The 13735-nt window shown below is 37.7% G+C and overlaps 3 protein-coding genes across 5 annotated transcripts; all 3 read right to left on the reverse strand.

Annotated features, from left to right (window-relative positions):
- Window positions 1-821: 821 nt before the first annotated feature.
- Window positions 822-3707, reverse strand: LOC149384357 (uncharacterized). 2 transcript variants are annotated; one of them, XM_089628766.1, is made up of 8 exons: window positions 3505-3707; window positions 3260-3319; window positions 3068-3170; window positions 2363-2948; window positions 2074-2206; window positions 1769-1936; window positions 1419-1665; window positions 822-1072 (listed from the first exon to the last, which is right to left on the reverse strand). In XM_089628766.1, the coding sequence occupies exons 1-7, from the start codon at window positions 3571-3573 to the stop codon at window positions 1609-1611; spliced, it is 1176 nt and encodes a 391-aa protein (XP_089484892.1). In that variant the 5' UTR covers window positions 3574-3707; the 3' UTR covers window positions 822-1072; window positions 1419-1608. The 2 variants fall into 2 exon arrangements, with proteins under 2 accessions (XP_089484892.1, XP_089484893.1); XM_089628767.1 differs by lacking the exon at window positions 822-1072 and adding an exon at window positions 1102-1238.
- A 620-nt stretch (window positions 3708-4327) lies between these two features.
- Window positions 4328-6959, reverse strand: LOC149384358 (uncharacterized). Its single transcript, XM_089628153.1, has 3 exons — window positions 6669-6959; window positions 5567-6028; window positions 4328-4931 (listed from the first exon to the last, which is right to left on the reverse strand). Exons 1-3 carry the CDS (start codon window positions 6810-6812, stop codon window positions 4446-4448), a joined length of 1092 nt encoding a protein of 363 aa, XP_089484279.1. The 5' UTR covers window positions 6813-6959; the 3' UTR covers window positions 4328-4445.
- Window positions 6960-8736: 1777 nt separating this feature from the next.
- On the reverse strand, window positions 8737-11919 carry LOC149384359 (uncharacterized). 2 transcript variants are annotated; one of them, XM_089628853.1, is made up of 3 exons: window positions 11254-11919; window positions 10572-10731; window positions 8737-10404 (listed from the first exon to the last, which is right to left on the reverse strand). In XM_089628853.1, the coding sequence occupies exons 2-3, from the start codon at window positions 10714-10716 to the stop codon at window positions 9215-9217; spliced, it is 1335 nt and encodes a 444-aa protein (XP_089484979.1). In that variant the 5' UTR covers window positions 10717-10731; window positions 11254-11919; the 3' UTR covers window positions 8737-9214. The 2 variants fall into 2 exon arrangements, with proteins under 2 accessions (XP_089484979.1, XP_089484978.1); XM_089628852.1 differs by having other exon boundaries at window positions 8737-10407.
- Between the last annotated feature and the right edge of the window lie 1816 nt (window positions 11920-13735).

A 13735-nucleotide genomic window follows, 5' to 3' on the forward strand; every position in this document is an offset into this window, starting at 1 on the left:
AGCTCGACTCATTTTTTTCTCGACCTATTTTCACTTGGCCTAATTAACGTGACATTTATTTTTTTGTGGCGGTCTAGCCATCTTAATGTGTTCGACATCTTTGGTTGGCCTAGTTAATGTGAAATGTATGACCGACCTTCTTGATTGTCTCGGGAGTCTTTGCTTGGCCAATTTCATTATACCGGTTTCAATTCGGAATCTTTGCCTGTCCTTTTTAGCTTAGTCATCTGCTCGATCTATTATATTAGGCCTAAAATTTGGCATATTTGGCTACCTAACCATGCTAATGTGCTCGACACCATTTACTGGCCTTGACGCTCTTCCATAAGCTATGCCTGCTTGATTTTGTGGCCAAGTTTTTGTCGCATTTTGACGCATGTTATAATTTTATCTTGGGAAAATGACACATATATACCCGTGTTTTAGTGAAATGTCGAGTTATTTTTTTATTTCAAAATTGTAATTTTGAGGTAAGTGTATTGGTTTGAGTTTGATTCAATTCCTTGTATCATAGTCTTAACATTTGAATAGTCAATCAAAGGAATATTTGTGGTAATGTTATCTATTTTAAAGTTTAATTTTGTCATTTTAATTAAACCGAAAGTACTCGACATTTTTACAAATAAAAAATTAAACTCAACATTTCACTCAAACACGAAGCATATATACGTCATTTTCCCTTCTTTCTTTGGAATATTTGGAGTTTTTCTTGCCAAGTTTTTGGTGCCCTTTCTCGAGGTTTATTCTTGTTAATTAGATCTCTTGTATCTATTTATGCACATTGGTGTCAACTTATGTGTACGTCTCTTTGCAGTAATTTGGGCTGATTTTATGAGTAACTCTCCCTTTAATTTAAACCGGTTAAAAGTAAATGTTCAAAGCGCTACTCTGTATTTGAATTGGCTGCACAATCATAATGAAAAGAACATAATATTCTTCTGAAAAAAAAAAAAAAAAAAAACCCAAAAAAAAGGATATGTTACACAAATTTGACTAGATCCTAGAGTGAAGGATACTCTGCCTGGCTTGCTAATGCTCAATTCATCCCCGCTCTATTGAAGATCCCGATTCTCTGAAATGACATTATAATAGTCATAAGCAAACAACAACAAATGACGTTAAATTCAATGCATAACATGATACTTAAATATAACTTCTCTTACAAAGAAAAACAACGTACCACCAATCCTATAATGATTCAAGTGAGAGTTTTGAAAGAAAGATACCGATCTGCCCAGCTGGCGCAGATCAACGTAAGAACAGTCAAATAATCGTACAAACCTATTCTTTTATCCAAAATTATCTATTAATTTTTATTTTTGTTTTTGAAACTTCACAAATTGGTTTTCAACTTAGAAACGAACTAGCACAAGCTTCAATTTTTGCAATATCAGCTTTCACAATCAAATATCATTTACCTGCAGCGGCTTGGTGCATATTTGTGAAAATTAATCCCAGCGATTGATATTCTAGTGTTTGTCAGTCACGCCTCAACTAAAAAACATTTTTTCGTGCATTAACGGTCGGTCAGCTCCGAAATTTCTTCCATTGTTATCGTACGAATTCGAAATGCCGTCGTTGAACAAAATTACGAGATGCCACCAGAGTTTACGCTTCGTGGAGATACCTGACGGTGTTAACAGAATCTTCCTGTTCTCGTTTAACCTAGTTCAAAACATGTATGTTTTTCAAAACTGAATGTGCATAAACAACCAAGGATATAGAAGAGAAAAAAAAAAGTCGTGGAAATTGATCATATTCCTTTTACCTTTAACTCCAATTCAGCAATTCTTTGTATGGACGCTTGTTCAATGTGTGCGCGGCGTTTACGTTCTTCTTCAAGCAAACCCGTCATTTGGTATCTGAGCTCAGCCATTTCTTGAGCTAGATCCTCGGCTTCTTCCTTTGCCTTTGACTTTTCTTCTCTCAGTTCTTCCTGAAAAACCATGATTCAATTCAAAGACCACAAGTCATAAGAGAGAGAACAGTGATGAGTTAACTTAAGCCGTAAGCAAAGGTTCAATAAGGCATGAAGTTTAAGCACAGAGGTGTTATGGGTAGTTGTTTATATACCTTAAGCTGCTTCACAAGAAGCTCATAGCCTTCTAATTGTTTTGACGAATCCTCAACAACATCACAGTCTGATCTCAGGATCGTTTCCAGTTTCGCAATCAGTGGGCTCAAGACTTCTTCAGATGTTTCTTCCCTAAAGCACATTATAAAATAAAATAAAATAAAAATATGGAATTTCCTCGACCTTGGATATTTATTGACAAAATTAACCTAGCTCACCATGATTCAGGATTTTCTACAGAGAACAATTATACTGTTGTAACTAATTGTATTTTTAGTCTATGAATACCTTTCGTCTTTTGATATTAGAAGCTTGCTCTCTAGTTCATTTACAAGAACTTTTATGTTCACAAAAGATCCGTGCTTTTCAAGCCACTTCTCGAGTCTCTGCCAAAATGCCCTAAACTTCATTTCTGAAGTATCAATCTTTTCCTTGAGCTTTTTGTTTTCGAACTCCAGACAAGCGTTAATCTTCTCAGTGTCCCGATACCGAGCTTCGAGCTCTAAAATCAGCTGACTCATTCTGGCTCTTTCCCGGGAAGCTTCTTTCTCGGCCTCGATGCAGTTCTGCTCCAACGCCACGACGTCGAGCTTCATGCTCTCGATCTCACACTGAGAGTCTAGCGTGATCGCCGAGATCGACTCTCGTAGTTTCTCGATGCACAGCGAAGAGTTTTGAAGCTCGACTTCTCTACTTTCGAGCTCTCGCATGAACAAGAGACACTCCGAGTCCGATCTCTTCAGTTCCTCCCTCAAATTCCCGACCTCGTAATGCAACATTTCGGTGTCTCTCAATCTCAGTTCGAGGCTCTTCACATGCTCTTCGAGCAAGTTCACATCCTCGTCCCTTGAATTCAGTTGGTCCTGTAAGAAATCTGTTATGAATTTCGACGGTTTGAGTAAGTTTCATCAGTCTACATTCATGCACTACAATTCATTTTATCAGTTGATATAGCGATGAAGAGAAGAGATTTGCTAGTACTAGGGCATGTACCGATTTCTTGAGAGCAATTTCTGAGCTCTTTTTCCAACATTTCTATGCGCTTCTTGTCCTCAGAACGCTCAGCCGATAAAGAGTTCACATGTTCCTCCAATCTCTGCATAATCAAAGTCAAAACTTAGAAACACACACGCATACACACTTCAATTTCAATATATTTACTAGAATCAAATACAACAAGATTACCCGGATTAACCCAAAGCTCTGTGGTCGTGATTCTTTTAACAATTCTTTCTCTTTTCTTAGCTGCACATAATTCAACCAAAACTATAATTTGGGCTTCTTCTGTATTATTTTAAAATAGATAAAAAATTGTTATGTTTACGGAACGACAACGGAGAGTTACAATTTTTTTTAAAAAAATAATAGATTAAGAAATCAACTTTCCAAATAAAACTAAAAATGAAAAGGCAAGAAGGAATTTCTGAAACCTGTGTACATCTAGTTCCAATCTGTAGGAGTTCGTCAACGTCACTTTGACTTCTACTGTGCCCAGACATTTTTCGCAGCCAAAACCCTAAAGGCAAAGAGAGCAAAAGACAACGCAACACAACTTTCGGAACGAGAAGAAATGTCGACTCGCTCTCCCTTTTTTTTTGCTTCGTTTTAAATGTTCGAATCCAAAAAAGAGTCAGTCAATGGATGTGTCTGTCTTCCTTTACTTTCCATAATGAAGCCAATACGACATTCATTTTTGTGTCGTTTTAATATTTGTCGTAAGAAAGAAGAAAAGTAGCCAACTTTTTCAAATTTAAAAATAAAAGGCCAGTAATGGCTCCACCACTTTGTATCACAACTAATTTGTTAGTTTTAAAAATCTAAATCAACCCGAGTTGAAAGTTAAAATCAAACAAAATATAATCAAGTTAATCTTAGTGATTTTATCCCCCGAGTTTCAAATTAGCGAACGCCGAACGCCACCTTCAAGTCGGAATTCAGAAGTTCCCATTTTTGGTTTTTGATCTTGTATGGTTTTCTTCCAATTTTTTTTCTTTTTTGATTTTGACCCCGACGATGATTTGATCGTCGAGTCACGCTATGAAAGATCGATGGGCAATGGAATGTACATGTTCTCCGGATATATGGTCTCGATTGGAAGGTGAAGATCGCGAAAGGGAATAAACCTTGTTTCATCAGATTTCGGAATTGGCTCCTCAGTCCGGAATTGTTTCTTCGCACGAATAGCCAGCCTGTTTCCATTATGGTCATCATCTCATGACTAAAACGAGATTGGGCAATTGTAACTACTATCAGATTAAATCGACGTTTCCACTATCAGATTAAAATGAGTTTAACTTTTAAACCAATACAAACTGAACACAAGAGACGAACAGCTTACAACATGCAAGTCATATAAGCAAATTGGTTACAATCACACGCCGCCAGAACCAGATGCTTGGAATTTCTGAAGCATATCTTTATGCTTTTGGCCACCGAGATGGGAATTGAAAACCGCCAGACTGTTACAGACCACATTGCAAACTGTACATGTCCTAATCATAGCCGCCGCGGTCCCGGCCTGAACGATCTTTTGCCTCTTCGCCAACATGTCCTCTTCCGAAGCTTTCTTCGCGACAGAAGCGATGCTCTTGTTCTTGTTGGCCTCAGAGCTCTCTTCCGGGCCGATCATGGGATTGTTGCTCGGATTCCTCAGCTGTTCGAGGTTGAAGTTATGCTTTTTCCCGGCCAAGTGAGTAGCGTAAGCGTCGCTGCTGTTGCACATGATTTTGCACACCTCACACCACGCAGTCTGGACGAATTTGACTTTTTTTGGGGCTTTCTTGTTGTAAGTTCCCTCGAATTGGGCTCGAATTGCCGCAAAGTACGGCCCGGCTTCGCCCAGTGCTGCTAAACTCGCCTGCAACGTGAAAATAAACCTGTGTTTCAGGATTCATAATCTCGCCCAGTCCAGGAAGTTCAAATTCTTCTAAAAATGACAGTAGAAAAGCAGGTTAGATTAGTCATTTCGGAGTTCTTAGAACCATAAGGTGATATTCTCATTCCGAAAAACGGGTGAGTGAAGATAATTTCATGATTATCGTCCATGAAAAAAAGGTGGATCCACATAACTAGGTACATAGAATCACATGTTGACCTCGGAATCTTGGTTGCTACCATACAAGCGTATAAACTAATCAGAAAGCTCCAAAATTAAGGTGTTTCGGAGTTCTTGGAACCATAAGGTGATACTCTGCATTCCGACAAACGGGTGCGAGTGAAGATAATTTCATGATTATCGTCCATGAAAAAAAGGTGGATCAACATAACAAGGTACGTAGAATCACATGTTGACCTCGCAATCTTGGTTACTACCATATAAGCTTATAAACTAATCGGAAAGTTCCAAAATTAAGGTGTTTCAGCATAACCCCATCGAGTAAACAAGTACAAGCTTGTGTGTGTGTGTATATATATATATGTGTGTGTGTGTGTGTGTAGAGAGAGAGAGAGAGAGAGAGAGAGAGAGAGAGAGAGAGATGCTCAAAATGTCACCTGAATCCCATGTTTCTTGCCAAGCATGTGCTTATTATATACATCTTGGCTATTGCAGACAACGTTGCAGGTCGTGCAAACCAATACTGAACCAACCGCGGTTCCACTGTTTAGAACTTTGATTGTCTTTGTCTCCAACATCGGACTAGCACTCATCACAGCCGAAGCTCCAATTCCCATTTGGTTCGGCAAGCTGATATGGGTGACAGCATTAGACGCGGCTAACATCATAGCCGTCGGGTTATTTCTGGCTTCCAAATTACCCTTGTGTTTCTTACCCAATACGTGCTTCTCGAAAACATCTCTGTTGTTGCAATCGACATTGCAAACATCGCATCTCACAGACTGGAAGACATTAGCTTCCTGAGGGGGATGAATATATCCCGTCGCCGCCGGTTGAGTCACCCAAAAGGAGTTTGGGTTCGCCGTCGGAAATGCGGTTTCATTTCCAGCTTGTGTGACCTGTAAAAATGACAATGCAGTTCATGAGAATATTCCGACAACTGACATCCGAACAATCCCATGATTTCACATGCAAATATCGAAAATTTGTAACTTAAGTTGCGAGTTTAATGGTGTCATTTTTTTTCCGCTGAGGTTCAGAACCGTAACCAAGTCGAAACACAGAGCAAATTGTTAGAACCTTCCTTTCAACAACATCGTGAAAGTAGACTAAAAAATGACCAACCGAAGAGATTTTCGCAAGGAAATGTAAGAAGGATACCAAGCCATCATTGTGCAATTGCTTTAATAATTAAGCCTTTTTGAGGCAAAATTACGGACAATGCTTATAAATTATAAATAAATATTTAAAAAGCTTCCTTAGAATTCTCGTTCGAAAGCCATGATAAATGAAATAGCAATCATCTGAACAAGCGAACTAACAATCCAGCACTCACAAAGGATATCAAGCCACCATCGTGAGATTCCAAAAAAGATCAGGACTTATTTTTAGGCAAAATTACAGAAACGCGGCCAAATTTTTTGCAATTTCGCGTACAAAAGGAAAAATACAAAAAGTCATGTTAAAATTCTGTTTTGAAAACACGATAAATAAAAAAAGAAATCAGGTGAATAAGTAAATCAATAACCAAGCACTCACAGAGTCGTATCCGATCGGAGTCCAAACAGGCTGTGATGCGTAATTCGCAAAGAGATGTGTGCCGGGAGGTTGAATGTACTGCTCTGTCGGAATCAACGGCGGGCATTGCTGTTGTTGGTAAGAGAACTGAGAAGGATCGAACATTGCTGGTTCGTTTAGGGTTAGGGTTAGGGTTAGGGTTAGTGTTAGAGTTGGGAAGGCAGAGAGAGAGAGAGAGAGAGAGAGAAGAAGAAGAACTGTTATCGCGTTACGAAAGATCCAGTACTGCGTTGATGTTCTTCTAGCACGAACGAGACTAATTTTTATTTTCTTTTTCAATTATGTTAGAAAATTAAGCTAAATTTCCCTAATTTTTAGTTTAGCTAAATATCTTTTTTTTTTTTTTTGGCAAATTTGGTCTTAAAATCAGGATTTGAAGTTCCGTGGGAACTAGTTCGAAAACAGTTTTTTTCAAAGTTCCGGCACCGAAATGAACAAAATTGGAAGTTTATGTCAATTCCGAAGAATCTAATCCAGACCGGAATCCGGTTCGCAAATTCCTGTCCGGCTCATTTTTTTTTTTTTTTAATCAGGCTATAAAACCGAAAATCAGCTCCAAATCTTCAGTATTGTCGGGATTGAACCCTAAAACTTTTCGCCTTGCCAAAACTAAATTCTCACGCGATTCCGGTCCTTTCCGAGGTTCCCGTCCATTTTCCGGCGCTCCGAAGGCAAAATCTCACGTCATCCTTGTGGAAAGGACTCGTGGATTGAGGTATTTGTCCAGATCTCGACATTTTGCTAATTTTTTATGATTTTCAATTTTTCTTTTAAATTACTTTTTAATTTTTTATGATTAAGTTTAAATTCATAGTTTTGAACATGAATCTAGTGTTTATTCTGAGTTTGTGTTCATGTTTTCCTTTTTTTTTTGTCCAGTGGCTATCTAGTCGTATGAAACGTTAAAAATTTCGAAATAGCCAACGTTTCGTTAATTTTTTGTAAATAGCCACGTAAATCTATTTACGCTATCAAAATAATAAAAATCGTAGAGTAAATTTCTAGTAAATACGACTATTTACAAAATATTTACAATAGTTTTTTGCTATTTACAAAAAATTTACAAAACGTTGGCTAAAACACAAACACTTATGTGTACATGGCTTATATCGCTAAATTTTTGTTTTTTTTTTTTGCTAATCGGAATTTATTTTTAAATTTCTTGTTAGTTTTTGATGATTATGGTTAAAATCATATTTTTAAACTTGATTATTGTTTTATTCCAAATTTCTTATGATTTATTTTCATTTTTTTTCATTCGGAAATATGTTAGATTTGGTGAATATGTTGATGATTCATGATTGTTAGTTTAATTTAATTTATTAAGGATAAATGTTGATGATTGCTAGTTTAATTAAGTTAGTTTACTGATAACCACTTGGTACGCCAGAGGAATATCGGAGAAACCGAGAAAATAAAGGATAAACTGTACCGCTGAACTTACCATTGGCTTCCAAAAAATCCTAATATCACCACTCTACTTTTCAGTTGGCATTGACCCAATCCATCAAACCAAAAGAAAAGGAAAAATAACATCACACCCACGAGACTCCATCAATAAAATTTTCAAAATTGCCAAAAAAAAAATCAACAAAACAAGAAGAACAAAACCAATTCCTCTCCTAATGACACCATTCATGATGAGCACTCTGACTCTGACTCACCCATCACCCTAACCCCCCATTGACTAAGCCATGGAAACAAAATATACACTCGGTCTCTGAAGTTTCTCCACTTGATTTTTCCCAAGCCACACCTACTACTATGAATCATCGTAGCACTTCGTTGATGGAACGTCCAAGGAATTGGGAACCCTTGGACGTTACAAACTCTCCAATTCCATGTCACCTCTCTCTCACCCGACTTCTTATTCCTCTCTGAAACCAGACTGTTTTCTTCCTAGCTTTACTCTCTAAAAAGAGCCACCAATCTTTCTTAGCTTCTATTGAGTGACAAAACAATTGTCTCAGCCACCGAGTATTCCATCACTACTCTTCATCAAATTGTCTTAACGAACCAGAGCATTCCATACCAAGAAATTGATGGATTATATGAGTTTCCTCCCTTTCTCACTAGGGGAAAAAAAATTAAAAAATTACATAAGAGTCCCATTTCTTACAAGAACGTTTACATATATTATATTACATCAACGAGGGGTAAAAAAAAAAGCCTATGCGATGGAAATAAAACCCTCTTATGACCCTTTTTTTTTCTTCATTGAACTGGGATTGCACATTTTGGAATCCCAGAATAGCTAACAAACATATATAAGGACAAAAGTAGAGGCCTTAATGATACATCATATAGTGCAGTACACTCAAGGCCAGACCTGGCCTGGGCTGCCTTCCCATCTCTCCCTATAAAATTATTATAATGTACACGACCAAGACGAAAAATCTTGGGAGCGAAAAAGGCTCAGATTATGGGAGATATAAACTCGAACGGCCTCTTGTTGCTGCTCCCAAAAATCACCTTTAATACGGCGAAGGACAAGCTAGCAAACATTATTATTCGTTCAAGTTCTTCATGTCCGGGACCTTGTGATTCTTCATCTCTTCACCGAAAACCTCTTCGATCATGTTGCAAGTTGGCAAGAAGTCAACCCGGTTTCTAAAGCAAGTCATAAATCCGGCGTCCCAGTCTTTGGCATAACACGGCTCCAACATAAACCCATTTAAGCTGCTTGGGCAGTGGTTGTTCCCGTTTTCAGGGCAGCTGAAATTACCAATCTGGTGGGGCCGTGATTCAGTAACTTTGTCAGATTCTGAATTGGGATTCGGGTCACAAGGCGTGACCGCCTTCCTGGTCGGAGAATCAACGACCGAGTCATCGTCTTCCTCGACTTCATTGTCTTCGTACTCTTCGCTCCCCGGCCATTCATCGTTATCGCTGTCGACGTTTGCCGGGTCACATCTGTTCTGATCGGCCCGTTTTCGGAGCATGAAGACGTTGAAGTAGTAGCTCACGATGTCCCTTTTCGTCCGGCTCGGGAACGCAGCATAGAGCATTTCCCAGAATCTCTTACCCAACGAAGCAGGGTTCGAGAAAACAGCATGATGAAATGCCTGTTCCTCTTCTTCACTCCAACGCAGAGCTACTACTTCTTCACCCATATCACCAAACCCTAGTTCTGTCAACCCCTCGGGACCGAGGGCTTTTGCAAGTTCCTCTCTTTCTTCTTTAATGTGCTTCCTAACGCAACTGTACGAGCCTTTGTCATCGCAACTGCAATCAGCTCTCCCACGTCCGACTTTCAGGTCAGTATGTACCGAGGACGCCAAATCGGGCATCGGGATAATGCACGTGCCCATCAACCTTTGTTCGTCATCACCGTCAGCTTCAGATAAAGCACTCGCGTTGTCTTTGCATCCTCGAGCGCAGAGCAAGGGAATATCAGCTTGATGATGCGGGCCGATTGGAACGGTCTTCCGAGGAGGATGGTTGAGAAGTAGATTGTAAATGTCCTCGCAGTGAGATAAAGCCGTCCTAACTGGCCGCTCGGAGCTAAAATATTCCGGGAAAAGAGACATGTGGAAAGGTGGTTCCAACAAGGATTCCTCTTCGCTCGTACTGCTGCTGGGCCAAGATGGAGTGGAAAAGCAGCCGGTTTCAGTGTCCTCGTGATCATTTGGATGACCGGCAGAGATTTCCGACCGAAGCTTTTCATCGTCTTCCGTACCGGAATTCGGGACTCCATCTTCTAATATCACAACACTGTAAGTTAGAAACCTTACACTGTACTTAAAAAGCACTTTATATCACCTATTTACCAATCAATTAGGACAGAGACAAAACTCCTTCATCCAAGAAGACATGTACAAATTTATCCACGGTATTTCTTTTTCTTTCGAAACTTTTTCTCACCTAACGAACGCGGAAACTCAGAAACATCAACCGGGAACACCGATTCTGAGAAGGAGACAAGTTCTTTGGTGTGCTCAGCTTGTCTTGGGTGCTTGTAGGAAATTCTGAACACTTCTTCGTCATCGTAAGGTCGCTTCTGTACCATGGTTATTCGAATAATCTGCCGCGGAAAATATTGATACTAATCAAATTAATTGGAAACAAAAAATAAAGTTCAATTGATATATTTACAAAATCTAGCTACTGTAAGACAGTTCGTAATATTATATTACATTAGCAAAAAAAAATAATAATTCAATGTCCCTGAAGCAAAATCATGAGTTTCCCATGAATAAAAGCATAAGCATTTATTAACAGACAACAAAACTACAAGGTATTGAAAACGTTAGAACACTAAATGATAAGCATTTTTTTTTAATTAATTTTATCGACACTCGTCAGTAACGGTAACAATTATACAATTATATAAATATGTGAAGTCAGGTTCAACACTATTAACAATGACTAACTAATTAAACAACGTGTAAAAGGGCAATTATGTCAAACGACTTACGTAGGCGTTGACTTATTGGGGCCCAATTGACCAAAATTGGAGAACAAAATTTAGCAATAATGACGAACTTTAGGAAACAATTTCGATGAAAATTGACGAAACTATCAACCATGGATAAATCTACAATACCTCAGGAGTCTTCCACAAATTCTCAGCAGCTCGCAGAAACCAAGTTTTATAGCGCCAAATTAATAACAAACGGGTCCAATTTCACGAACAAATAATCGGAAAACAAAAAGGCCCAAATTTTCTGAAACTTCTAGATCTCTATTTGTTTACGAAATATACACAAATCAAAACCGATTATGTACAATTCCGACAATTTCCGTCGAAGAAAAACAATGAATCAGATGAAATACGAGAGGAAAATAATCGAAACACTAAATCCGAAATAATTTACAAAATTGGAACAAATTCGAGACACAGAAGAGAAACCCCAACTTGAAATCTCTATTCTACCCAATGAATTTCACAGATCTGCGATTCTAATAGAAGTTCTGAAACCCTAACCCTAAAAACTGATAGAAAAGGCCGATAAGGGCAAAATTGGGATCGATCAGAGCGGGAACAGATGGATAATCCGAATCTGGAATTGATTCGTCGAATAGAATTAAAATTGATGGTCGATTGGATCGGGAAAATTTCGGAGAAAAATTGTGGAGGCGATTGACGAAGGAGGGTAGGGTTAGGTTTTCTTTGTAAGTGGTCGTGAGAGGGAGCGAAATGACGAAAACAGGCACGTATTGCGGGGTGTAATTACGGTTAATACCCTTGGGTGATACTGCAATAGATAGACGTAGAGAGAGGCGATATATAAGCGAAAATTAGCAGCGCTTTGATTGAGTTGCCACGTGGACATTATTAGGAGAACGGCTCAACTTGCTCGCTAAAATATTTGACTTTTATGACATCTTGTAGTAAACAATTATATGCAGCTGATAAATTTAGATTTGTCGTATTATAATTATTATTATATAAGAGAACCGAAATTCTGTTCACTCAAACTCATTTTACTGTGGGCGTTGCAAGGATTAAAATCTTGTATCCAACCGTGGTATTCATTATATTCGATGAATGTTCTGTGCTAAATAATATTTTGTCAGTGGTACCTAGAATAGTCTAGTGGTAATTTCACATCACCTCTTATGTGGAGGTCGTGGGTTCAATCTCCACTGTAGCAAAACTGCCTTAAAAAAATATATATTTTGCTACAGTGGGGATTGAACCACGACCTCCGGAGGTGGTGTGGAATTACCACTAAGCTATCCTAGGTAACACTATTCCGCGAAATATTTAAACAACTTTTTAATTAAGATTTTGTTTAAATTTAGTATACACAAAAAATTAAATTTTAAAATAAAGTTTTCAACATTTCACACATAGAATTATAAATAGAGTACAAATCAATACACATTTAGATCAAATTAATTACAAATTACATCTTAATCAACAAAATAAATACTTAAATTCGGATAAAAAAAAAAAACTCATTTCAAAACAACAACATCTAATTATTCAAATAACTACCTAAATTCGGATGATAAAAAGTCCATGTAAAATCAAGTGAACAAATATTCAAAATTTATGTCTTCTTCTTCGTACATCATAATTTCATTAACAACCATTCAAAAATCAACATTTAAAGTCTAAACCGGACGGAAAATCCATTCAAAAATCAACTAAAAAACATTAAAAATAAGACATGAACACTTACCTCGCGGAAATGGCGGAAAACGGCGAGATTTGCGCAAAAATGAACATCCGACGGACGGTAAATGAAGATCTCGCGCGAGATCAAGGGAGTCGCGATAAATATAGCGAGATTTCGCGAGATTTAATTCAATTCCCGAGATATTCACGTACCTCTCTCGCACTTCTTAAAAACGCGAGATCTCGTGCAAGACACCTCCATCTCGCGCGAGATTTTAATCCTTGGGGTATTGTACACTAATAAATTATAAAATTGGAATATAACCAACGTTTACAAATGTTTGAAAAAATAATCAATGACAGTTATATTTGACTTTATATACCCTCATATTAAACATGCTATAATTAATTAAAAAAATAAAAATAATTTAAAAAATTCGACAATTAATGGCAAGTGCAATGTGCTTCGAATTTCTAGAAAAATTTCAACCTAGTTTCTTAATTAAAAATAAAAAATTTCAAAAATTTCGTTTTTTAGCTTTTCTCCATAAACTAAAAAAGTCCATATCTTCATTATATTTCTATTTATTTCCAAAAAATTCCGGAAAATTCTAGTTATTTTCATAAAAAAAAAAAAAAAAAAAAGTATATAAATTTATAGTTTTCATAGAAAAATCTTGGAGTATCACTAAGAAGATGATAATGACGAACTTGAAGTTTTATTATGCCTTGGTCTTGAAAATGCGGATCAAAAACCACATTTTCGTCGGTGAACGGAAAATGCACCAATGGTGGACTCCGGCGGAATTCTACAGTAGTAGACATGACCTTTCATCTAACACAATGGATCTAGGTCTCTTCGCCACGAATCCGGGAGTCACTCAATTTCGAGTTTGTTATGCCGTCTTTTTCATGAAGTGAAAACGACACACCGAGAGCAAAAAACGACATAAAACCGGAA

This window comes from Urtica dioica, chromosome 10 (assembly GCF_054948205.1).
Source record: "Urtica dioica subsp. dioica isolate 48M chromosome 10, U.dioica_male_clone48M_v1_H2, whole genome shotgun sequence".
Lineage (NCBI taxonomy): Eukaryota > Viridiplantae > Streptophyta > Magnoliopsida > Rosales > Urticaceae > Urtica > Urtica dioica.

What these genes read in the sequence shown, in the direction of transcription:
- LOC149384357 (XM_089628766.1), bottom strand. Translation starts at nt 3,573, where the DNA reads ATGTCTGGGCACAGTAGAAGTCAAAGTGACGTTGACGAACTCCTACAG. An exon ending in AAATTGCTCTCAAGAAATCG is followed by an intron (nt 2,949 to 3,067) that starts GTACATGCCCTA and finishes AATTCATAACAG; the next exon opens with ATTTCTTACAGGACCAACTG. An exon ending in TTGCTGAATTGGAGTTAAAG is followed by an intron (nt 1,666 to 1,768) that starts GTAAAAGGAATA and finishes GTTTTGAACTAG; the next exon opens with GTTAAACGAGAACAGGAAGA.
- LOC149384358 (XM_089628153.1), bottom strand. Translation starts at nt 6,812, where the DNA reads ATGTTCGATCCTTCTCAGTTCTCTTACCAACAACAGCAATGCCCGCCG. An exon ending in CTCCGATCGGATACGACTCT is followed by an intron (nt 6,029 to 6,668) that starts GTGAGTGCTTGG and finishes TCATTTTTACAG; the next exon opens with GTCACACAAGCTGGAAATGA. An exon ending in GCAAGAAACATGGGATTCAG is followed by an intron (nt 4,932 to 5,566) that starts GTGACATTTTGA and finishes TTCACGTTGCAG; the next exon opens with GCGAGTTTAGCAGCACTGGG.
- LOC149384359 (XM_089628852.1), bottom strand. Translation starts at nt 10,716, where the DNA reads ATGGTACAGAAGCGACCTTACGATGACGAAGAAGTGTTCAGAATTTCC. An exon ending in TGAGTTTCCGCGTTCGTTAG is followed by an intron (nt 10,408 to 10,571) that starts GTGAGAAAAAGT and finishes TTGTGATATTAG; the next exon opens with AAGATGGAGTCCCGAATTCC.